The sequence below is a fragment of the Drosophila nasuta genome, chromosome 2L (genome assembly GCF_023558535.2).
Source record: "Drosophila nasuta strain 15112-1781.00 chromosome 2L, ASM2355853v1, whole genome shotgun sequence".
In the NCBI taxonomy this organism is placed as follows: Eukaryota; Metazoa; Arthropoda; class Insecta; order Diptera; family Drosophilidae; genus Drosophila; species Drosophila nasuta.
In genome coordinates this window covers 26,335,370-26,353,739 of record NC_083455.1, presented here as the reverse complement: position 1 = coordinate 26,353,739, position 18,370 = coordinate 26,335,370, and the positions used below count along the sequence as shown (strand labels likewise).

Sequence of the window (18,370 nt, the reverse complement as noted above, 5' to 3'; positions counted from 1 at the left end):
ATTGGAATGTTTCCTCCAAAAAAAAACATAATGTAATTCCATTAAATGTAATTTAAACTAAAGCTGAAGGTAATGTTTAGAGGAATAATAAAATAATTCGCTTTAGAAGAGAGAAAACATTCAAAAAGCTGTTCTAAAATGGAAATACAGTTAAGTAATAGAACATTTTCTTAGTCTTTAGCTGATTTTCGATCAGATATGCTATTCTTTAGTAACCAACGGAATCAGCTGCCGCACAAAGACTATAAAACTGGAGCAGAATGAACTCTGAACTGATGCAATCACAAAGCTAGATATTAGGTCGAGCATTACGCCCATATTGACAGCATTTTTAACACCTTTCGCTGGGCAGCCTGCAAAAAAAAAAAAAAATACGCAGAGAAATACCCAAGACAAAGCAATGGAAAAAACTCATTACACCGGTGTAACGGTCGCCCAACAATGCAAGCAACGGAAAACCAAGAAAACTGCCCAGAGAGCAGCACAAGGATTGCATCTGCGTCGTCCTCAGGCAGGCAGCACAAATCAGTTGCTTGAAAGCAAAAAAAAGAAGAAAACTGTCAACCATGATGATGCTGCTGCTCTTGAGGGTGTTGGCTTGGCTGGCGCGTTGGTGGCTTGGCATTGACAGCTGCTCCTTTGGCGCGTCTTGGCCAGGGATTTTTTTTTTTGGCAAGACGTGCATCTGTTTGCAGAGCGAAATAGAAGATTGCGAGTGCAAAAGAGAGAGAGAGAGAGAAAGACTCCGACTCGGACGTTGACTTGCATCTGCGGGCGCACAATGGGCAACAGGAACAAAACCAAAACGTTGAGCGTCGTCATCAAAATAATCACAGCAGTTGATGCAGGGAGCACAACGAATAAAGACTGGAGGGGCAAAAGGTAGAGAGTGTGACAAACAATAGTGCACCATTCGAGAGCGCCTGCGCTTCGTTTCCTTCTCTTATATTTTTGGCGGCATGCCACTGCCGCGACGTCTCGTCGCAATTGTTTTGCATTGTTTATGCTCGCATTTTGGCATGTGCACAACACATCAGCGATTTGAATGCTTACGTAGGTAAATGAGTTTTTCGCATCTGCATTCCTGCAGCTACCAAATTGAAATTGCATAACAGCTGCTGTCGTTTTTTTCGCAGGTGATTGCGGAACTTTGATTCAATTAAAGCAAGAATATATTGTAATATCTTCAGCTGAAGCGGCAGCAGTTCATAAAGATAACTATCTAATGATTCCCATGAAAATGTATGTTAATCAAACTGAGTTCGTGAGAAACTGACCATCGAATCCTTCGTAGAAATTGCCAATCCTTTGATGAGTTTCCACATAATGTGCCCACATTAACACAAAGAGACGGCAATAACAACAATGTGCCCAGTTGACAAGCTTCTCGTGTATTTACAATTACAAATTACACAAGTTTATCGACAACGACTCGTCTGACAAATGATCAGTGATCGTTGTTGTTCCCCCTTTCCCCCACATCACTCGGCGATCCGATGGGACAATCAATAAACGCGTTAAAGTGAGAACAATCAATCCAGCACGTTCTAACGATTTACATGTCAACTTGACAGACAGTCAGTCAGTCAGAGAGAACTCAGACCTCCTCTAGAGACTGGCGCTAGGCAATGTGTGTGTCCAGGTGTCCCTTTTTATTTACATTTGTCTGCTTTTTTTTTGGGCAAGTTTCACTTTCATTTGTCAGCGTTTGACACCTTGTTGTAAAGAGCATTGCAAGTTGCGATATCCATCTATATATCCATAGCGTTATACTGAGAATCGCCCCTCAAAAAGTCTGTTGTGTAGACACAGTTGCGACCGGCTTTGAAAAAAAAAACATTTTTGATTATGCTCGCGTGATAATTATGCATGAAAACTTCGTGTATATGGTTGTAAGTTAGTCCGATGACGATGGGGCAATCGCAAGCTTCTGCTGGACTCGATGACAATCGGTCTCATTGTTTCCGTTTCCCACCATTTGCCTTTGTCGAGCCACCTAAATCAAAAATAAAGAAAAAAAAAACCCTCCAGACAACCATCCAGCTGCGTGGCAGACCTTAAGGCTGAGCCAGTAAATTTTATGGTTAACTACGCTCTCTGCTGTGCTATTTAACCTTTTGTGCAACGCTGCTTTGCTTATCGAAGCTCTTTTCCTTACCTCCCGATCCCGATCCCTGTCCCCAGTCTTCTTCTAGCCCCACGTGCGTTTCGTTATATGTTTACTTCGGGACTGACTGACTGGCCCTGTTTTAAGTGATTCTGTGTGTATGTTAATTCGTGCCAAGTGTTCCGATAATATTCGAGTAATTTGCCATGGCGAGCAGAACCGAACCGAGTTTTGTTTGTCAACCCAACACACTCGGAGGGGCTTGCAGCTGATGATGACGATCATAATATGATAATGAAATACCCAACGACAGACGACTTATCGTATCAGCGCATTTATGAATATGGGTCTTAAATACCTTTTTAGAGGGAAGTGCAACAAATACTATGAAAACATTAACTACGCAAATCAGTTGAATATTATTATATCTACAACTGTTCACAGAATAACTGGCATGTATAATGATTATAGTATTATTTCTTTATTTGAATTGATTTACTTGATTTCCTAAACAATTCAATTCGCCTATTCGATCACTTAGTTAATTCCAGTTTATTGTCTTTACTAACAAATGCGACGCTCTTTTTGCTAAGGCATTTCTTGAGCCTTCACTCATTTTAAAGCTGCGTCTTTCGTTTTGATAGACGATTGTATCTCAAATCACTTTCATTTTGTCAGCTCTTTAAAACATTGATTAGTTCACTGAATGGTTTCTAAAGAATTCAATTCGTCTATTCGATCCCTTAGTTAATTGCAATTCATTTACTCTTTACTCTTTTTGCTTTGACATCCTTTGAGCCTTCACTCATTTAGAGTTTGTGACTCTCGTTTTGACAGACGATTTAAGTGTCATGTTACGAGCACGTTCTTCTTTCTCAAATCTCTCAAAATCAACAAACACAATCAATTGAAAAATTAGTTTAAATTGTTAAATTTCGCATTTCTGATCGAGTTTTGGCCATCAAACTTTATACTCCCCTGCCCCCCCACCATTCAACATCTTTAGCTCAAGAGCAAGTAATTACACATTAGAAAATGGAGGAGTATTCGCGTGAACCTTGCCCCTATCGCATTGTCGATGACTCGGGCGGGGCATTCGCTATGGGCTGTATTGGCGGAGGCATCTTTCAGGCGATCAAGGGCTTCAGAAATGCACCGCAAGGACTGAGTCGACGCCTCGTTGGGAGCTTGGCGGCTGTGAAGTCGCGATCGCCGGTGATCGCCGGCAATTTTGCTGCTTGGGGCGGCATGTTTAGCACCATCGACTGCACGCTGGTGCATTTCCGTAAGAAGGAGGATCCATGGAACTCGATTATCAGCGGTGCAGCCACTGGTGGCATTCTGGCAGCACGCAACGGGCTCGCCTCGATGGCTGGCAGTGCCATCATTGGTGGCATATTGCTCTCCCTCATCGAGGGTGTTGGCATTCTGCTCACCCGCATCTCGGCCGAACAGTTTCGGAATCCCGGGCCACCAACGGATCCACATGATGCCAATATCAATATGATGGATACGGACTCGTCAGCCAGTGCCTTTGGCTTTACAACACGAACTCCCAATGTTAACACCTAAATTTGGCTAAATTTATTCCTAGTTTTCTTCGCTCTCAGCAATCTAGTCAATGGTGTAGTAATAATATATCGCTCTGGTCAAGTTTAATGTTTGCTTTTAATATGAAGGTAAAATAAAATACACCCCATAACATGAGATCAGTGAATATATCCATCGATTCGACAGTCGTCAACAAGTTGTAGAATTTACTTTCAGGCATCGGAATGTTTTCTTCTAAAAGCATTTATAGTTTAAGTTATAAATCTGTATTTAAACTCATTGTTTATATTTACCTTTTGTGATTGTGGTGATGATTGTGTCCATGATCATGGTGATGATCGTGGTAATGATCGTGGTGATGATAATGCTGATGAATATGATGATTTTTGTGATCATGGCGTTTACGGTGATGATCGCGATAAAGCTGATGAAAAGGATCATGCTGATCATCATGATCACGGTGATAATCACGATTATTGTGATGAAAAGGATCGCGGTGATGATCATGATTATGGTGATGACCACGATCATGGTGTTGATCACGGCGAAGAAAACTCCTCCTATAAAGCATAAAACTTTAAATCCACGTTTTCTATCTCCAGTAAGAGCAATAATTAACCGACAAATGTATTTATCGTACAGAAAATTTTAAGAGAATTTTGTTTAGTCAATTCTCAATGTTCTGTTCGCAAATGAAAATCTGGCGCGTCATTTAAAATCAATGTCTTACCTTTGTTGATGTTCTTCATGGCTTGGCGTGCCACTGAAAATAAAGCTCATTAATTTCTCGATATACCAAATATATCATTTAGAATGTCTTACATGTGGTCAAAACTACGTTTTTTTTTTCTACACTTGCAGTTGCAACATAACCAATCGCATTGCCATATTCCACAGCATGGTGTATGCCATGAGCCGTCCTTACAATAGCCCCAAAAATCGCCAAGACAACAGTCCCCACTTGCTTCCCTCGGTTGCATCGAAAGCAATAGAACGAGTTGAGATAGCAAAAATATTATCCACTCGTATTTCATTTTTTCCCCGATCGTGTAAGCTCAGCATTTCTTCGAGTTTCACATTTAACTGACACATTGTATGAGTTGTAATGCTGTTTAAAGTGCGATTAAGTGTTACAAATGTATAATCATATTATGCAATTAGTCACAAATCTTTTGGTTGAATAATCGAACTCGCATCAATCGTAAAACAATAATATATAAGTGTTGAGGCAGTCTTGGTTTGAGACAAAGTAATACATTTTTAATTTAACTGCAGTTATTTCCTTGGAATGTTTTTTTACTATAAATAAAAAGGTCGCACCTAAATTTGCATCCCAAATCTACTGGAAAATTAACCATTAAATTGAAAGGGAAGCCGGATGAGTAGCTAAAGAGATTATCCAACTGTGTAAAATTTTTCGACTTATTTATTTATAATTGTGTGTGTCAAATTTTTAATCACATTATTTAAAAAAAAAGACTTCTTAAGCAACATCAATATTGTCTTACTTGTAATTATTTAAAACAAGAAGTATTCTTAAGCAACATCAATATATTCGCTGATTAGTTTTAAGGCCGTGATTCGTTTTAATTGGATTTAAATGTTTGGTCTATATCATATTCAAAGTCACAGGTAGTTTGCTGACAGGGCAATAGAAACACTCTCTCTCTCTCAAATAATCACACACACTTGACACGTGTCGGAAGCAACAGGCTGTTGTTGTCATTGGCGAATGTGTTTACCTGTTGAGCTCTGCACAGTGCACAGTGTCGTTACCTGTCGTCCCGCTGAGCTGCGAAGTGATGAGAAACGCAAAAGCCTGCGCCGGCGCATAGAGTCAAGTGTGGCAGGCAATGGGTGGGTGTGGCAAGACAACAACAACGAGCTCAAGTCTTTACAACCTGTGCACTCAAAATGACCACAGTTGAGAGTGCAAAGCGGGCTAATAATGATTGCATTTCCCTCTCTCGCCAGCCTGCTACTGGCCACGTGTTCGTGTCTCGCACTCAGGTACAGTGGGAATTGCTTTTGGTTTGGCGTTTTCCCAGCAGCAACAACAGCAGCAGCGGGCAGCAAAAAAACCAATAGCAAGGATTTCCCTCACACATGGACGAGTCGCGATGGTGGGAAAAAGTCGTTGCCGCCTTTTGGCAACCCTAGTTATAAAATTGCTCTTTATGATAATGTTGCTAATATCGATAGACAGACAGAGAGAGAGTGAGAGAGAGAGAGAGAGCGAGAGCGATAGGAATTACCACATGGAAATTTCTTGAATAACCAACAAATAGCTATGGCGAGACAGCTTGGTGCCCTTCTGGATCTGGGAAGATCCTTTAGCACGAACCAAAAACCAAAAACCTAGAAACATATGCAACTCTGACTCGTGTGTTTTTCTTCCTTAATTTTTTTTGTGTGTTGAACAAGCGCCGCCGCGTCGCGTAATGTGTGCCTGTGAGATTTTCCTTGAGAAATCCCTCGAGCACGCCTGGCGCTATGGGAAAAGCGCAAACACTATGGCCAAATTTACCATACAACTACACATTATCATGTGGCACAACAACAGATCGCACCTACGCCTTGGTCTCGGTCTTGGTCTTGGTCTTGGTCTTGGTACGTGCTCTTTCCCTTCTTCACACACATGTCCTAGTTAACAGTTCCGCTTGTTTTTCCAATCATCGCAAACGTTGCCAAAAAGGTAGAGGCGCTAAAAATTTGTTTAGCAAGGCGCTGCTGGAGTTTGCATTTGGCGGGAATTGAATACTTGAAAGTCTTGCAGTGCCATGGGAACCAGCCTGAGAAAGTCGAAGGTAGCGCAGAGGTGAGCCAGAGGCCAGAGCTGGGTATAAACACATATGAGCAGGAGACGGTGTGAATTATTGAGAAGCCCATATGTTCGAAATAATTACAAGCCATGGTATAGGGAAAAGTGTCGAATGCCCAAGAATATATGATTTTAGAGAAAGCAACATTTCACAAAATGTTATCATTTTAAATGTTAAGTCAAATTTAGTCTTAAATAAAAACAAGTAAGATGAGAGATATCCTTTACACCTTTACACACTTGGTACTCATTTTAAAATATACCAAATTAATATACCACAAAATTCTAAAGGCTGTATTTGGTATACCATACACTTCAAAATAAACCAGATTGTCAGCCACAGCAACTATGAATTCTGGTGGGTAGGTTCTTAGCCCTAAAATACACAAAAGATAATTCGTATATCAATATACTTCTACATTAAAAATATACTATATGGTACAAAATATATTAGATTGCCAACCAAAGCAACTAAGACCTGTCGACAACAGTCGACTTTTGCCATATAAAAGTATTTTTAAATGATCGCAATCAAATTAAACCATAAGGACAATAGATTTTCTCTGTGACCTAGGTTTTTAGGTTTGCAATCTTTGCACCCACGACTAGCCCAGAATATACTCTGGCTCTCGGTTTCGCCCAACACGAGGACTATGCCTATATCTTTTGCGTTTTCTGGTTGCAGTGTTTGAACAGCCAACATTGGCATTGAAAGAAGACAGTCTTGGAATTTTTGCATGCCACGCTCCATTACCAATAAGAGCAATTTATTTCTCAATATTAGATGAATTGTTTATAAAAAGCTTATTCCTTTGATGTCCACATGGCGAGAATTGTGTACTTGCAGGAATCGGAATGTTTTCTTCTAAGAACATATAGTTTGTTAAATTATAAATCCGCAATTTAGCACAAAATTAATATTTACCCTTTGTGTTTGTGATGATGATCACCATCATGGGTATGATGATGATCATGACGACGGGAACTCCTAAAAAAATATGATACTCTTAGGCCTTGATTCTCAATGTCAAGTTAAAGCAATAGTTAACCAAAGAATTTTTGTTTAGATAAAAAAGTAGGGTTTTGTTACCTTTGAGAATGATCACCATGCCTATTCCGGTCCCACCTAAAAACAATGTACTCATTAAGTTCTCTCTGATGAATAGGAATTTTAAAATGTTAAATTTATGTTTCACCATGCACGTCTGCATCTGCAACCGCAGCACAAAATATTGCAATTATCTTTTCCACAGCAGGGCGAGGCAAATGACCCGTCCCAACAATAAACTCCCGCAGGGAGACAACATTCGCCACTTGCTTCCCTCGGTTGCATCCACAGCAATAGAACGAGTTGAAATAGCACAAATATTATCCACCCGTATTTCATTGCTTGTAAGCTTGTTACTTCTTCGTGTTTTACAAATAACTGACAAGATGTATGAGACGCAATGCTATAGAAAGTTCGATTAAGTGTTTCAAATGTATAATCATATTATGCAATTAGTCATGAAACTTTCGGTTGAATAACCGAACTCGAATTCCTATAATACAAATTGCAAAAAATGTGATAGTTGCACGCTAGAAGATTAGAATATAGAGAAAAGCGTTGAATACCCGGTAAATGGGTATGAATATATTATGGATTAGCCCTAAAATACACAAAAGATATTTCGTATATCAATATACTGCTACATTCAAAATATACTGGATTGCCAACCAAAGCAACTAAGACCTGTCGACAACAGTCGACTTTTGTCCTATAAAATTATTTCATACAATTGTTAAATCATCGCAACCAAATTAAATAACTATAAGGACGATAATTCTTTTCTAAGATCTGAGATCTCGCATCCACGACTAACCCAGAATATACTCTGGCTCTCGGTTTCGCCCAACACGAGGACTATGCCTATATCTTTTGCGTTTTCTGTTTGCTGTGTTTGACCAGCCAACGTTGGAATTGAAAGAAGACAGTCTTAGAATTTTTGCATGCCACGCTCCATTAACTTCAATGAGAGCAATTTAATTCTCAGTATTAAATTAATTGTTTATAAAAAGCTTATTCCTTTGATGTCCACATGGCGAGAATTGTGTACTTGCAGGAATCGGAATGTTTTCTTCTAAGAACATATAGTTTGTTAAATTATAAATCCGCAATTTAGCACAAAATTGATATTTACCCTTTGTGTTTGTGATGATGATCACCATCATGGGTATGATGATGATCATGACGACGGGAACTCCTAAAAATATGAAACTCTTAGGCCTGGATTCTCAATGTCAAGTTAAAGCAATAGTTAACCAAATAATTTTGTTACCTTTGAGAATGTTCACCATGCCGGACAAACCTAAAAAAAAATATGCTCATTAAGTTCTCTCTGATAAATAGGAATTTTAAAATGTTAAATTTATGTATCACCTTTTGGGTCGTCTGCATTTGCAATTGCAGCACAAAATATCGCATGGTTTGTACCCACAGCAAGGCGTCTTTTTTGTGCCGTCCGCACACCTATTATTAGAAGGGAGACAACAGGCGCCATTTGCATCCCTCGGTTGCATCGACAGCAATAGAACGAGTTGAAATAGCACAAATATTATCCACCCGTATTTCATTGCTTGTAAGCTTGTTACTTCTTCGAGTTTTACAAATAACTGACAAGTTATATGAGGCGCAATGCTGTAGAAAGTTCGATTAAGTGTTTCAAATGTATAATCATATTATGCAATTAGTCATGAAACTTTCGGTTAAATAACCGAACTCGAATTCCTATAATGCAAATTGCAAAAAAAAAAGTGATTGTTGCACGCTAGAAGATTAGAATATAGAGAATAGAGTCGAATACCCGGAAAATTTTTCATGAATATGTTATGGATTAGCCCTAAAATACACAAAAGATATTTCGTATATCAATATACTGCTACATTCAAAATATACTATATCGTACAAAATATACTAGATTCCAAACCAAAGCAACTAAGTCCTGTCGACAACAGTCGACTTTTGCTATATAAAATTATTTCATACAATTGTTAAATGATCGCAACCAAATTAAACAAGTAAGAAAGTCGAGTGTACTCGACTGTGAGATACCCGCTACCCCTTTTGAATAAAAGCAATATATTTTGCGATATTATTCTCAAAATATAACAAATATACTGCAAAAATACTAAAAATATACCAAATGGTATATAGCACCGCATTCAAAATATACCATAGACGGCACAATATACCAGATCATCAGCCAAAGGAACTAAGACCCCTAGTAAGTAGGCGTTTTTGCCCATACAAAAGTATTCCTCTAATAACTTCGACAATTTTTATCTGATCGCAACCAAATTTTCAGGAATCATAACTAATATAGTTGTTATTATATATACCAAAATTAGAAACTCTAAAAATTACGCTTGTTATTCGATTTTTTTTGATTTGCGGGGGCGGAAGTGGGCGTGGCAAAAATTTGAAACAAACTTGATCTGCGTGCAAACATAACAAATGCTGTCGAAAAAAAATTATAGCTCTATCTCTTATAGTCTCTGAGATCCAGTGTTTCATACGGACGGACGGACAGACGCACATGGCTAGATCGTCTCGGCTGTTGATGCTGATCAAGAATATATATACTTTATAGGGTCGGATAAGCCTCCTTCTACCTGTTACATACATTTCCTGCCGGCACAAAGTTATAATACCCTTCTACCCTATTGGTAGCGGGTATAAAAACCAAAGGATGATAATTCTTTTCTAAGATCTGAGATCTCGCATCCACGAATAACCCAGAATATACATGGTGCGTTCCAAAGTAAACAGGACTTTTAACAAAAAGACAGAACAAATAGTTTTTTCGGCAAAATCAATTTATATTATTCAAAATAGACTCCTTCTGCTTTAATACAGCTTTCTACGCGGTCCAAAAGCAAGTCGAACGAGTGTTTTAGCTCGTTGCCCGGTATGGCCTCCAGTATGCCGGTGCAAGCCTTTTGAATGGCCTCGACGTCTGCATAACGCTTTCCTTTCATCGGCAAATGCATTTTTCCGAAAAGGTAGAAGTCGCACGGTGCAATATCAGGTGAATACGGGGAGTGATTGATGGTTAAAATGTGATTTTTGGTCCAATAGTCGGTACTTCGAATGTTGAATTCTGAGCAATTTTTGGACGTCCGTCAATTTGTGCGGAACAAACCGTGCACACACCCAAATGTTCGGTCAAAATGCGATAAATCGATGTTTTGGAGATGATCAATTCTATTTCCATTAATTTCAATGATGATTTCGGCTGATTTTTCATGAATTCACGTACAGTTTCGATGGAATTTTCGGTGATCACGGATTTTGGTTGGCCCACATGTTCATCGTCATTTATGTCCTCACGATCACTTTGAAAACATTGAAACCACTCGTGCACTCTGCTACGGGATAGGCAAGCATCGCCATAAACTTGTTTCGTCAATTGAATCGTTTCGGTAAAAATTTTAAAACAAAATTTAATGTTTTGTTCGAAGCTCATTTTCGCACCGATGACAAAAACATACTGACACTTGAAACGCAATAACTTCACTTCCAATAGATGAAATGTCATGAAATTTTTACTGGAAGTCGATAAAGGATAGCAGATTCTAACGCACCAATTGACATATAGATGGCGCCGCCAGAGGGCGCTAGATTCAAAAAGTCCTGTTTACTTTGGAACGCACCTTGTACTCTGGCTCTCGGTTTCGCCCAACACGAGGACTATGCCTATATCTTTTGCGTTTTCTGTTTGCTGTGTTTGACCAGCCAACATTGAAATTGAAAGAAGACAGTCTTAGGATTTTTTAATGCCATTAACTTCAATGAGAGCAATTTAATTCTCAGTATTAAATTAATTGTTTATAAAAAGCTTATTCCTTTGATGTCCACATGGCGAGAATTGTGTACTTGCAGGAATCGGAATGTTTTCTTCTAAGAACATATAGTTTGTTAAATTATAAATCCGCAATTTAGCACAAAATTGATATTTACCCTTTGTGTTTGTGATGATGATCACCATCATGGGTATGATGACCATCATGACCACGGGAACTCCTAAAAAATATGGAACTGTTAGGCCTTGATTCTCAATGTCAAGTTAAAGCAATAGTTAACCAAATAATTTTGTTACCTTTGAGAATGTTCACCATGCCTATTCCGGACAAACCTAAAAAAATATGCTCATTAAGTTCTCTCTGATGAATAGGAATTTTAAAATGTTAAATTTATGTTTCACCATGGTTTTTTGCATTTGCAATTGCAGCAAAAAATATTGCAATTATCTTTTCCACAGCAGGGCGTGGCAAACGTCCCGTCCAGACAATAAGGTCCTATAGGGCGACAACAGGCGCCATTTGCTACCCTCGGTTGCATCGACAGCAATAGAACGAGTTGAATTAGCACAAATATTATCCACCCGTATTTCATTGTTTGTAAGCTTGTTACTTCTTCGACTTTCACAAATAACTGACAAGTTGTATGAGGCGCAATGCTGTAGAAAGTTCAATTAAGTGTTTCAAATGTATAATCATATTATGCAATTAGTCATGAAACTTTCGGTTAAATAACCGAACTCGAATTCCTATAATGCAAATTGCAAAAAAAAAGAATGATAGTTGCACGCTAGAAGAGTAGGATATAGAGAAAAGCGTCGAATACCCGGAAAATGTTCACGAATATATTATAGATTAGCCCTAAAATACACAAAAGATATTTCGTATATCAATATACTGCTACATTCAAAATATACTGGATTGCCAACCAAAGCAACTAAGACCTCTCGACAACAGTCGACTTTTGCCATATACAATTATTTCATACAATTGTTAAATAATCGCAACCAAATTAAATAACCATTAGGACAATAGTTCTTTTCTGAGATCTGAGATCTCGCATCCACGACTAACCCAGAATATACTCTGGCTCTCGGTTTCGCCCAACACGAGGACTAAGCCTATATCTTTTGCGTTTTCTGTTTGCTGTGTTTGACCAGCCAACGTTGGAATTGAAAGAAGACAGTCTTAGGATATTTGTATGCCATTAACTTCAATGAGAGCAATTTAATTCTCAGTATTAAATTAATTGTTTATAAAAAGCTTATTCCTTTGATGTCCACATGGCGAGAATTGTGTACTTGCAGGAATCGGAATGTTTTCTTCTAAGAACATATAGTTTGTTAAATTATAAATCCGCAATTTAGCACAAAATAATTATTTACCCTTTGTGTTTGTGGTGATGATCACGATCATGGGTATGACGATGATCATGACGACGGGAACTCCTAAAAAATATGATACTCTTAGGCCTTGATTCTCAATGTCAAGTTAAAGCAATAGTTAACCAAAGAACTTTCATTCAGATAAAAACGTAGAATTTTGTTACCTTTGAGAATCTTCACCGTGGCTATTCCGGGACCTCCTAAAAAAAATGTACTCATTAAGTTCTCTCTGATGAATTGGAATTTTAAAATGTTAAATTTATGTTTCACCATCCACGTCTGCATCTGCAATTGCAGCAAAACATATTGCATTGATTTATTCCACAGCAGGGCGTCGCAAATGTGCCGTCCTTACACCAACCATCTTCATGCCTACAACAGGCGCCATTTGCATCCCTCGGTTGCATCGACAGCAATAGAACGAGTTGAAATAGCACAAATATTATCCACCCGTATTTCATTGCTTGTAAGCTTGTTACTTCTTCGAGTTTTACAAATAACTGACAAGTTATATGAGGCGCAATGCTGTAGAAAGTTCGATTAAGTGTTTCAAATGTATAATCATATTATGCAATTAGTCATGAAACTTTCGGTTAAATAACCGAACTCGAATTCCTATAATACAAATTGCAAAAAAAAAGTGATAGTTGCACGCTTGAAGATTAGAATATAGAGAAAACCATCGAATACCCGGAAAATTTTCATGAATATATTATTATTATTATGGATTAGTCCAAAAACACACAAAAGATATTTCGTATATCAATATAACTCAACTTCAATAAGAGCAATTTAATTCTCAGTATTAAATTAATTGTTTATAAAAAGCTTATTCCTTTGATGTCCACATGGCGAGAATTGTGTACTTGCAGGAATTGGAATGTTTTCTTCTAAGAACATATAGTTTGTTAAATTATAATACGGAAAGTTAGCACAAAATTGATATTTACCCTTTGTGTTTGTGGTGATGATCACGACTATGGGTATGATGATGATCATGACGACCGGAACTTCTAAAAAATATGGAACTGTTAGGTCTTGATTCTCAATGTCAAGTTAAAGCAATAGTTAACCAAAGACTTTTGTTACCTTTGAGAATGTTCACCATGGCTATTGCGGGACCTAAAAAAAGATGCTCATTAAGTTCTCTCTGATGAATAGGAATTTTATAATGTCAAATTAATGTCTCACAATATTCCCCGTCTACATTTGCCGCAATCGCAGCAAAAAATATTGCATGGTTTTAACCCACAGCAGGGCGTCTTTACTGTGAGATCCAGGCACCAAATACCTATACCCGGACAACATTCGCCACTTGCTTCCCTCGGTTGCATCGACAACAATAGAACGAGTTGAAATAGCAAAATATTATCCACCCGTATTTCATTGTTTGTAAGCTTGTTACTTCTTCGAGTTTCACAAATAACTGACAAGTTGTATGAGGCGCAATGCTGTAGAAAGTTAAATTAAGTGTTTCAAATGTATAATCATATTATGCAATTTGTCATGAAATTTTCGGTTGAATAATCGAATTCGCATTCCTCTAATGCAAGTTTCTAAAAAATAGAATGGTATTTAGAAGCTAGAAGATTAGAATATAGAGAAAAGCGTCGAGTACCCGGAAAATTTTCATGAATATATTATGGATTTTTCCAATTACTCTTTATAATCTCATATTTATGGAATGCGAAAAACTAGAACAACATTGTTAATTTGATTCAGCACGTTTAATAGAAAATGATTTTGAAATCTTGATATATTTTAAAATGCAAATTTGTTTCACATTTCAAACACTTTCAGCAGTCGACAGTTAAGTGCATTTTATCAAATAGTCTCAAATAAAAAACATCTTGAACAATCATAATGAAAGAATATTAGAAAAATTTTATATTAACAGGTTTTTTATTATAACTTGAAGTGTTTGTAATTCTCAAATAATACAAATTAGATGAGTGTATTAGCATAAAATGATAGATCTTGTTGCTTAGACATAATTTAATTCCAATTTTGATATCTTTCAAGCAAGTAAATTCTATAATTATAATTAAGTGTTGTGTGTCCAGGTGAATATTACGACTTTGACATTTTTTTTTTTGTTTTGGATTGAGTAATTGATTGGGTTATTCAGTTAGCAAACGTTAACCCTTGCAGGCAGGACTACGCAAGGATATGCGATGGCCCTCGGTCTCACACCTATGTCAACGCCTGATGGTGTGGCAGGCACGAGGACTAAGCAAAAGATAAAGATACACACATGCCAAACACATGTGTGTGTTTGCCTCTGCTGTTAGAGTTAGAGTTTTGCATGCTGCGCCCGCATGGCGCTACAACTGAGAAATGGGTCCGAATTGAGAAGTGAGAAACCATTTGGCAAAAGTAATAGCAATAGCAATATGGTAAATGGGTTCGCTTGTTTACTGATTGCACAGATTGAGAGCTAATCGAGAAGAAGAGAGAGAGAGAGCGGGAAGAGGAGGAGAACCCGCAGCAAGCCTTGGCACATGTCAATGTCAAACATTGAACCTCGCAAGATGCGCATTAAAGGAATTTCGCCGACTTGATGGCACCTTTCGATACACATACTGTATGTACAAAGCATCTATTGCATTAGAATTTTGTTTGCATTTGGGGGCACATTTCGATTTCGTATGCTCGATCGAATCGGCGCCAAATATCTCATGCATATCACAGAATTTATCGTATAACTAGCGTGATCTGCAGGCGCAATGCATTGAATTATTTGTTGTGATGTGATTGTGGCTCGAGTCCGAGTGTAATATGTGTGTACGTGTTTCGCGTATTCTTTTTGGGAATATTCTCGAGAATGGTGTGTGGGGTATTTTAGAATATCTTAGCTTGCTTAGCGCATAAATTAACGGAACGGACTTCTCCAAAGTCGGAGCAAGTCGGGTCGGTCAGTGGAAGTTCAAGGTGTTCCTCCCAACTCCAGATCGAAATTGATATCCAAAAAACAAAATGCCCAAGAATCTCAAATCCGAAATCCAGTCCACACATTTGTCGACTACTGTACTCTCTCGGTGGTCGTATATTATCATCGATATGTGATATCAGTTGTCCCTGAAATAGCGCTTGGATCAATGCACTCTCCATATATCATCATGCGATATTGTATATTGAGTTTGAAAAGCCAAAGATGTAGGAGAGTATGCTATTGCTGCTGCAATAGTTTGCGGCGCAATGACTTTTTGTGACAAAAACACACACTGATCATCCGATTTGCATCGCATTGATAATCGTTTCTCAATTTTCGTATGCCGCGTCGATTCATATCATACGATATGCATGCAATGTGCGAATCCATATGTAATTTATCTTCGTATTTTTTTGATACATTTTCTTCTTTGGCTGATGAAACCAAATCGATGAAATCATCTCTGAAGTCGAAGTCACCGTTCGGTTCCCTCTTGACCTTAGCCCCAAAAGAGAACATTGTGCTCTGCAATAAAATTGTGGGTCACTTCCATTGAAGTCATTAATATAAAAGTAATTCACTTACCGAAGATGTAAATATATGAGCTGAAGAATTGTAGTTGGAAAGAACAACAAGCGTTGTGTTTTTCTCTTCTTTTTATTTTGAGGTTCAGGTGTGTTGATAACATGCGTAACCAAATGATTTCTTGGAAATTTTTGCAGAGCTCAGTCTCTCAGTCTCAGTCTCAATGCCGCCGACATTCTGTGGGAGATTCCCCCAACAGCGAGTACTTAAATGAAAGTGAAGTTCAAGTAAAAGTGAAGCGAAGAAAGCGAAAGTTGCGCGACAAATAATGCATAGGAATATGTATCAAACGATTTGGATATATTTAAAATGTTTGTGGTAGAAAAAGTGTGAGACGAATTTAAATTTAATGTTTACTTTATAAGGACACTATTAAAGAATTTAATATAATAACAGGTATATGTTTATGGCTACAAAATATGAAAAACATTCAAGCAGAAGGCGTTGGGACTTAAAATTAAAGAAAAGTTTGTAGCTAAATAGAACAAACACGCTAAGAAAAGAGTTAGATTCTATTGAATTGTTGTAATCAGATTATTCGTTTAGTGTAAAAGATTATTAAATACGTTTAAGGCTAAAGTTTAAGACACACATTCGGGTGTGCTCGACTGTGAGATACTCGCTTCCGATTTTAAACGAAGTCTCAACAGGGCGAAATTTATTTTAAAATATACCAAATTAAAATACCATACAAAAAATATACTAAATTCTTTAATTGGTATATTGATACATCACTACATTCAAAATGCAAAATATACCGTAAAGTGCTTTATTAAAGTAAACTTTGTTGGGTTGGAGAAACCTGCTACATACATTTCGTGAAGGCACAAAGTTATAATACTTTTTTACCCAAATATATAAAACTAAAACTGTTTCAGAATAAGGAATTTGCTTAAGTTTAGGAAGGAATATCTTTGCATTCTATTTAATCGATACTTAATTAGGGAATTTAAGTTTTCCCAGTAATAAATATTTATTCACCATCCTAGATGGTTGTGCACTCTATTCAGCACTTTCAGTTCATTTACTATTTGAATGACAAAGTTGAATAACCGATTTCAATCAAGTTGAAAGTCGCAATTCATCTTGCAAGTTGCCAGGTTGCCAAACTTCCACTGTTAAATGTATTTCTTGAAGACAATTTGTTGATGTCTAGCCTCATTGCTCATCATGCACACTTTGTGTTTGTCTCTCTGAAGTCATGGGCATGAACCTGATACTGATACTGAAACTGAATGAAAGAAGTGCTGCCTGGCTATCTGGATATTGGATAAGCGTTGTCTTTGTCTCCCTCTCCCCAAAGTGAACGCAACGCAAATCCGTTACAAACTCGTGAACTGAGTGCCAGAGAGCAGCAGCTCCTGCAGTTTGAGGAAAGTTCGTGACATGGCATCAACAGTTTGTCATTAAACATTTCGACAATAATTTGCTTTTGTGCTCTGCTCGTATTTATATGTATTTAAAGTTTTTTTTTATTCGCATTTCTTTGAAACTTCCCGATTGTAACCGTAGACCGTCAGAAATTGTTATGGCAGGTAATTTACATAAAAGATAAGTGGATGCAGCACTACTTACAATTCTGATTAGTCTCTGCGACTCCCCCAGAGACAGACAGAGAGAGAGACCTGTCTGCTATTGAAGAAGAAAACTCGCCACGAAATGCGGCCTTTTGTTATTGTAAATACGAGTTCGCATTTTGTGTTGTGTGTGACTTTTGGCTTTTGTTGTTTGTGCTGCTAGTTTTGCTGTGGACTTTGACTTCCTAAAGGTATTAAAGCAACAAAAAAAAACAAAAAAAAAGAAAAACAAAACACATATCCAAATAGAATATTTGAGCTACTTGTTGCCGTGTCTCTTCAATTGTCATGGAAATGGGTTTGTGCTCAGGTTGCGTATACGACGTGTGTGCACATACTGCTTACCACCTTCCTCCCCCGCCCAGTTCTCCTTCAATGGCAACAATAGATACTCAGAGCTGTGGCCAGTGGCAGCCAGGCCCTGACCCGCTTAGTTAGCGTTATCTGCATCACTTCGCAACTTGCAAGTCGCAGTTGTAGTCGAAGTTGAAGTTGAAGTCGAAGTCGAAGTCGAAGTCTGCGCCAATAAAACAAATTAAAGTCAACAATTGACGGCAGTTAGGACCTGAAGCT

General features: G+C 37.9%; 4 protein-coding genes across 8 annotated transcripts; 1 reads left to right on the top strand and 3 right to left on the bottom strand.

Annotated features, from left to right (window-relative positions):
- The first annotated feature begins 2,941 nt into the window (after positions 1–2,941).
- On the top strand, positions 2,942–3,766 carry LOC132798826 (mitochondrial import inner membrane translocase subunit Tim17-A). The gene has a single exon (XM_060810811.1). It carries the CDS (start codon positions 3,143–3,145, stop codon positions 3,677–3,679), a length of 537 nt encoding a protein of 178 aa, XP_060666794.1. The 5' UTR covers positions 2,942–3,142; the 3' UTR covers positions 3,680–3,766.
- Positions 3,726–4,729, bottom strand: LOC132798177 (uncharacterized). The gene is made up of 4 exons (XM_060809931.1): positions 4,481–4,729; positions 4,389–4,421; positions 3,952–4,218; positions 3,726–3,892 (listed from the first exon to the last, which is right to left on the bottom strand). Exons 2-4 carry the CDS (start codon positions 4,405–4,407, stop codon positions 3,726–3,728), a joined length of 453 nt encoding a protein of 150 aa, XP_060665914.1. The 5' UTR covers positions 4,408–4,421; positions 4,481–4,729.
- Positions 4,730–11,071: 6,342 nt separating this feature from the next.
- LOC132798891 (uncharacterized) lies at positions 11,072–13,218 on the bottom strand. Of its 4 annotated transcripts, XR_009633988.1 has the most exons (7): positions 12,974–13,218; positions 12,868–12,903; positions 12,704–12,766; positions 11,723–12,640; positions 11,618–11,653; positions 11,479–11,541; positions 11,072–11,418 (listed from the first exon to the last, which is right to left on the bottom strand). XR_009633988.1 is itself a non-coding variant. In XM_060810901.1 (5 exons), the coding sequence occupies exons 1-5, from the start codon at positions 13,162–13,164 to the stop codon at positions 11,358–11,360; spliced, it is 327 nt and encodes a 108-aa protein (XP_060666884.1). In that variant the 5' UTR covers positions 13,165–13,216; the 3' UTR covers positions 11,264–11,357. The 4 variants fall into 4 exon arrangements, 3 of the variants coding, with proteins under 3 accessions (XP_060666883.1, XP_060666884.1, XP_060666882.1); XM_060810901.1 differs by lacking the exons at positions 11,618–11,653; positions 11,723–12,640 and having other exon boundaries at positions 11,264–11,418; positions 11,479–11,502; positions 12,752–12,766; positions 12,974–13,216; XM_060810900.1 differs by lacking the exons at positions 12,704–12,766; positions 12,868–12,903; positions 12,974–13,218 and having other exon boundaries at positions 11,263–11,415; positions 11,723–11,969.
- A 180-nt stretch (positions 13,219–13,398) lies between these two features.
- LOC132798726 (hydrogenase maturation factor HypB-like) lies at positions 13,399–14,114 on the bottom strand. 2 transcript variants are annotated; one of them, XM_060810684.1, is made up of 4 exons: positions 13,895–14,114; positions 13,793–13,825; positions 13,654–13,716; positions 13,399–13,593 (listed from the first exon to the last, which is right to left on the bottom strand). In XM_060810684.1, the coding sequence occupies exons 1-4, from the start codon at positions 14,035–14,037 to the stop codon at positions 13,533–13,535; spliced, it is 300 nt and encodes a 99-aa protein (XP_060666667.1). In that variant the 5' UTR covers positions 14,038–14,114; the 3' UTR covers positions 13,399–13,532. The 2 variants fall into 2 exon arrangements, with proteins under 2 accessions (XP_060666667.1, XP_060666668.1); XM_060810685.1 differs by having other exon boundaries at positions 13,399–13,590.
- Positions 14,115–18,370: the final 4,256 nt, after the last annotated feature.

Bases quoted from the DNA above. Each gene is read 5' to 3' on its own strand.
- LOC132798826 (XM_060810811.1), top strand. From the start codon at position 3,143: ATGGAGGAGTATTCGCGTGAACCTTGCCCCTATCGCATTGTCGATGAC.
- LOC132798177 (XM_060809931.1), bottom strand. The intron at 3,893-3,951 runs GTAAATATAAAC...AAATGCTTTTAG, and splicing joins CATCACCACAATCACAAAAG to AAGAAAACATTCCGATGCCT.
- LOC132798891 (XM_060810899.1), bottom strand. From the start codon at position 11,913: ATGAAATACGGGTGGATAATATTTGTGCTAATTCAACTCGTTCTATTG. The intron at 11,542-11,617 runs GTAACAAAATTA...CATATTTTTTAG, and splicing joins CATGGTGAACATTCTCAAAG to GAGTTCCCGTGGTCATGATG. The intron at 11,419-11,478 runs GTAAATATCAAT...ATATGTTCTTAG, and splicing joins CATCATCACAAACACAAAGG to AAGAAAACATTCCGATTCCT.
- LOC132798726 (XM_060810684.1), bottom strand. From the start codon at position 14,037: ATGCAACCGAGGGAAGCAAGTGGCGAATGTTGTCCGGGTATAGGTATT. The intron at 13,826-13,894 runs GTGAGACATTAA...ATCTTTTTTTAG, and splicing joins AAATGTAGACGGGGAATATT to GTCCCGCAATAGCCATGGTG. The intron at 13,717-13,792 runs GTAACAAAAGTC...CATATTTTTTAG, and splicing joins CATGGTGAACATTCTCAAAG to AAGTTCCGGTCGTCATGATC.